General features: G+C 46.3%; 1 protein-coding gene across 1 annotated transcript in view; it reads right to left on the bottom strand.

Moving 5' to 3' along the window:
* Positions 1 to 1917, bottom strand: part of Maob (monoamine oxidase B) — a 97390-nt gene extending 95473 nt beyond the window's left edge. The window contains exon 1 of the mRNA XM_051140885.1: positions 1748 to 1917. Coding sequence (XP_050996842.1) covers positions 1748 to 1793 — 46 coding nt within the window. The 5' untranslated portion in view covers positions 1794 to 1917. The remainder of the gene's footprint in view (positions 1 to 1747) is intronic.
* Between the last annotated feature and the right edge of the window lie 1691 nt (positions 1918 to 3608).

The following is a 3608-nucleotide window of genomic DNA, read 5'->3' as shown; positions in this document are numbered from 1 at the left end:
TGAGCCTTGAACCCCTTGCTTTCATTAGAACAATGACCATTCCACACAAAATTCCAGACAAAAAGAGGTCTCGTCCTCATCTCCTTGTTTTGATCAGAGTTAATACAGTTTCATTATGTTTTATAAAAAACAGTTAAACCTTTATATTATACCTCTTCTAACATGAATGACTTCAGTGAGTTTGAAGGTTTGGAACTACTGGGGATATAGCTGAGCAGCAGACGCCTTGCTTGGTGTGGTAAGGCTCTGGGTTCTGCTCCTTGAACAAAAAATACAAGCATACTATTGAAGATTTGAAACATCAACGAGAAAAGCCCAAATAATGGAAAAAAGTAGAAAGCCCATGAAGACTCTTTGGGAAAGTAATGGACCTTAATTAGTGGCCTGGAAAGAGAAGGGTCCGTTTCCCACAGGATAAGAGTGTTGAGCAAGATAGTGTCTGAAGTCCCCACCCCCAGGTGGGAATGCTTTTAAGTCAGAGCTTCTCTTAGAGAAAAGATGCTAAAAGTATTGCCATGAAAGCTTAATTTGTGCCCAGCCTTGCCATTTCAGGACACTGTGCTCACACATCGATGCATCTGCAGTACCAGGCTGCTTGCCTGCTATGGGTAAGCTCACCATGGCTGGCTACACAGAGGTATTAGCTGAAGCTCTGGCCCAAAGGTGAAGATGGCTGCTATGAAAACACAGAAGCAAGACTGGCACCCAACATCCAATGCCTGTGATCTTTCTCTTTTCCTGGAGAGTTAGGTCATTTTCTACTGGCCTCATGACAGGAGAAAGGCCAGGCCTTGCTCCATATGGTCATTTAAGATCAAATGAAGACAAGTCTTTAAACAATTTGTCTACAGATTCTGATAGTATCTTTGTGACTGTTCCAATCACAGCATCCTCTTAGAGTCTAGGTATCTCAGTTAAGCTGGCCAGGAGGAGAGCATTGCTTAGTCTCCCTTGCCCTGTGCCATGGAGTCTATCTGGCTTACCTTAGAGTCCCATTCCTCACAGGGGTCCCCCATTACTCACTTCTGTGTTTCTTGCCATTGCTGTGTCCATAGTTTTCCCGTGGAGGGGCAGTCTTTGTCTCCATTCTTACCAAATATGGGCTGGACCTGAGAGCCTAGGTAGCAGTTTGGTCACTCTATGATACTCAAGGAGAGAATGCCACAGTGAGAGAGGCTAAAAGAAGAATTTACCAAGAAGACACTGTTGGCTCTATTGGATTCATGGTAATCAGGGGGCCATAGAGAATGCCTGGCAGTCTGAAAGGTCTTCGGCAATTGATTGCCGGGACCTAATCCCTTTTTTTGTTCTAGGCCTTTTGCTTAATGCCAATATGATAACACGTTAGTTGACTGTTCTGAGTGAGTACGGTGTCTAGATCATTCTGGAACCAATTATTGACCGTTACAGGCTTCCCAATCCCAGCAAATGTCTCCAGCCTTCCAGTCCCCTTTCCCCTCATTTGGAAAATTCCAGCAAGCCTAGCAATGCTCTTGGAGGAAGAGTTCAAAGTCTAGTTCCAAACCCTCAACATGCTTCCAGTCTCCCATTTGTGGCCAGGGACTCACTAAACCCCTCCCCCTCAAAGAACACGGCTAGACAGTAAGTAGCTCAATTCTGACCCAAAGAGACAGCCTTGGTTACTCCGACAATTCGGATTCTGGAATCAGCCCCAGCCCCTTCACCTTGCTGGCCTCTCTTGAGCCACTTCTTTGAGAACATAGTGGAGCTCACAGTGGCGACTGACCTGAGATGCCGCCCCCCACCACGATCACATCGCATTTGTTGCTCATGGTGCTCCTCAGGTTCCAAGCCGCCCGCCCGCGTTGGCTGCTAGTGTGTCTGGACCTCTGCCTGCGCCCGTGCTGCGCACTGTCCCCTCACACTAGCGCCTTGGCAGAGCGGCTATAAGCTGGCGGGCGCCTGGACTTTGAGCCCCGCCCGCCCCGCTGCCGACGCACACAAGCCGGGTGGAGCGCTCAGCCCCGCTCCCGCCCCCTGCCTGACAGCCCAGGCCGGAGGAGAGCTGACACCCTAGCTGAGAGCATGACCTGGAACTTTAACCTCCCTCCCCCTAGGTCAACACCCTGCTGCTTTCTGCAAAGTATTTTCCAATCTGCCTCGTGATCTCGTGATCGCTCTGTGCAGCTGAGGAGCTGGAAGGTGGAAAATCAGAGATTAAGAACCTTTCAAGCACCAGGGACTGCGTTAAACTCATTGGGCAAGATTCCCGTTCAATTTCACAATGACCCATTTTACACAAGACGAAAAGGAGACAAAGTACTAAGTAATATGGTATAAAGAAGAACTGTGTATTAAAATGTCACCTCGGTGGCTCAAGAAACAGCCCTAGTAGGGCACCAGTGTTCAATAGCCAATACCTCACAGCCATCTGTAATTCCAATCCTGAGGATCCCATGCCCTCTTCTGGTCTCCAGTGGGCACCAGGCTTGCACATTGCATTCATCCATGCAGGCAAAACATCCATAAACACACAAAAAAATTAAAACTACACCATGCCCCATAGCTATGTGTGATCCATATACGCCTTTTTACAATAAAAACAAGGAAGAGTCCAAGGCTCACCTTGATCAACCAAACAGAATTATCATTGCCAGTCCTATTCATCTCCATTTCAACCATCTGCTTCTACACACACACACACACACGCATGCACGTGCACATGCACGCACACCATGCCATTTTTTAGTTAACTGCAAAAGGCTGCTCTAACATTGTGATGAGGCTCCTAGCCTAAAGAAACCCAATTTTCCCCACTTTTACAAGGGATAGAAAAGGTTATCTTCAGAAGCTCAGTGGTAGAGCCCTTTCCTACCCAAGCCCTAAATCCCCCACTACTACAAGGGAAATACTTCAACCCAGTGCATGTGTAGTATAAGCTTTGAAGTCTGGCATCCAGAAAGTTGACGATGGGAGGGGAAAGCCTTGGATAGGCAAGTGGGATTTGGGCCTTCCCTGTGCAACATGGTGAGTTATTTTTAAAGTGGTCTTGGGATGAGTATCTGAGGACTATGGCCTTTGCAAATGCAGGAGTCGTTCAACAAGATTATACATTCTTTTTTTGTTTGTTTGTTTGTTTTTTTAACAGAATTTTTAAAATTAATTTATTCTTGTTACATCTCAATGGTTATTCCATCCCTTGTATCCTCTCATTCTTCTCTCCCTCCCCTTTCCCATTATTCCCCTCCCCTATGACTGTTCCTGAGGGGGATTACCTCCCCCTGTAGATGCTCATAGGGTATCAAGTCTCTTCTCGGTATATTATACATTCTTAAGCTTGAGGCGATGCAGGCAAAACAGGGAAAATATTCCATCTGACCCGCAAAAAAAGTTGCCCTTAAGAACTAAAAGCGAAGCAAAGTAAAGGTTTGCTTTTGGTTCTTTTCAGTTTGGCAGCTCTTCTGAGGGTGTCAGGTTCTGCGATCTTGAACAGAAGCATAGCACTCCAAAGTTTTCAACTTCAATTATTTTGTCATAGCAACAGAAACCAAACCAATACCATGCATATTTATTATACTGAATACCTGCTACGCTGAGCTCTAGGGAAGAAAACCAGATCCAAGCTTCCCCTTACCTTCATGGGGCTC

The sequence above is a fragment of the Acomys russatus genome, chromosome X (assembly GCF_903995435.1).
Source record: "Acomys russatus chromosome X, mAcoRus1.1, whole genome shotgun sequence".
NCBI lineage: Eukaryota > Metazoa > Chordata > Mammalia > Rodentia > Muridae > Acomys > Acomys russatus.
Note: the sequence above shows the minus strand (reverse complement) of the source record. Positions and strands in the feature narration are given on the sequence as shown.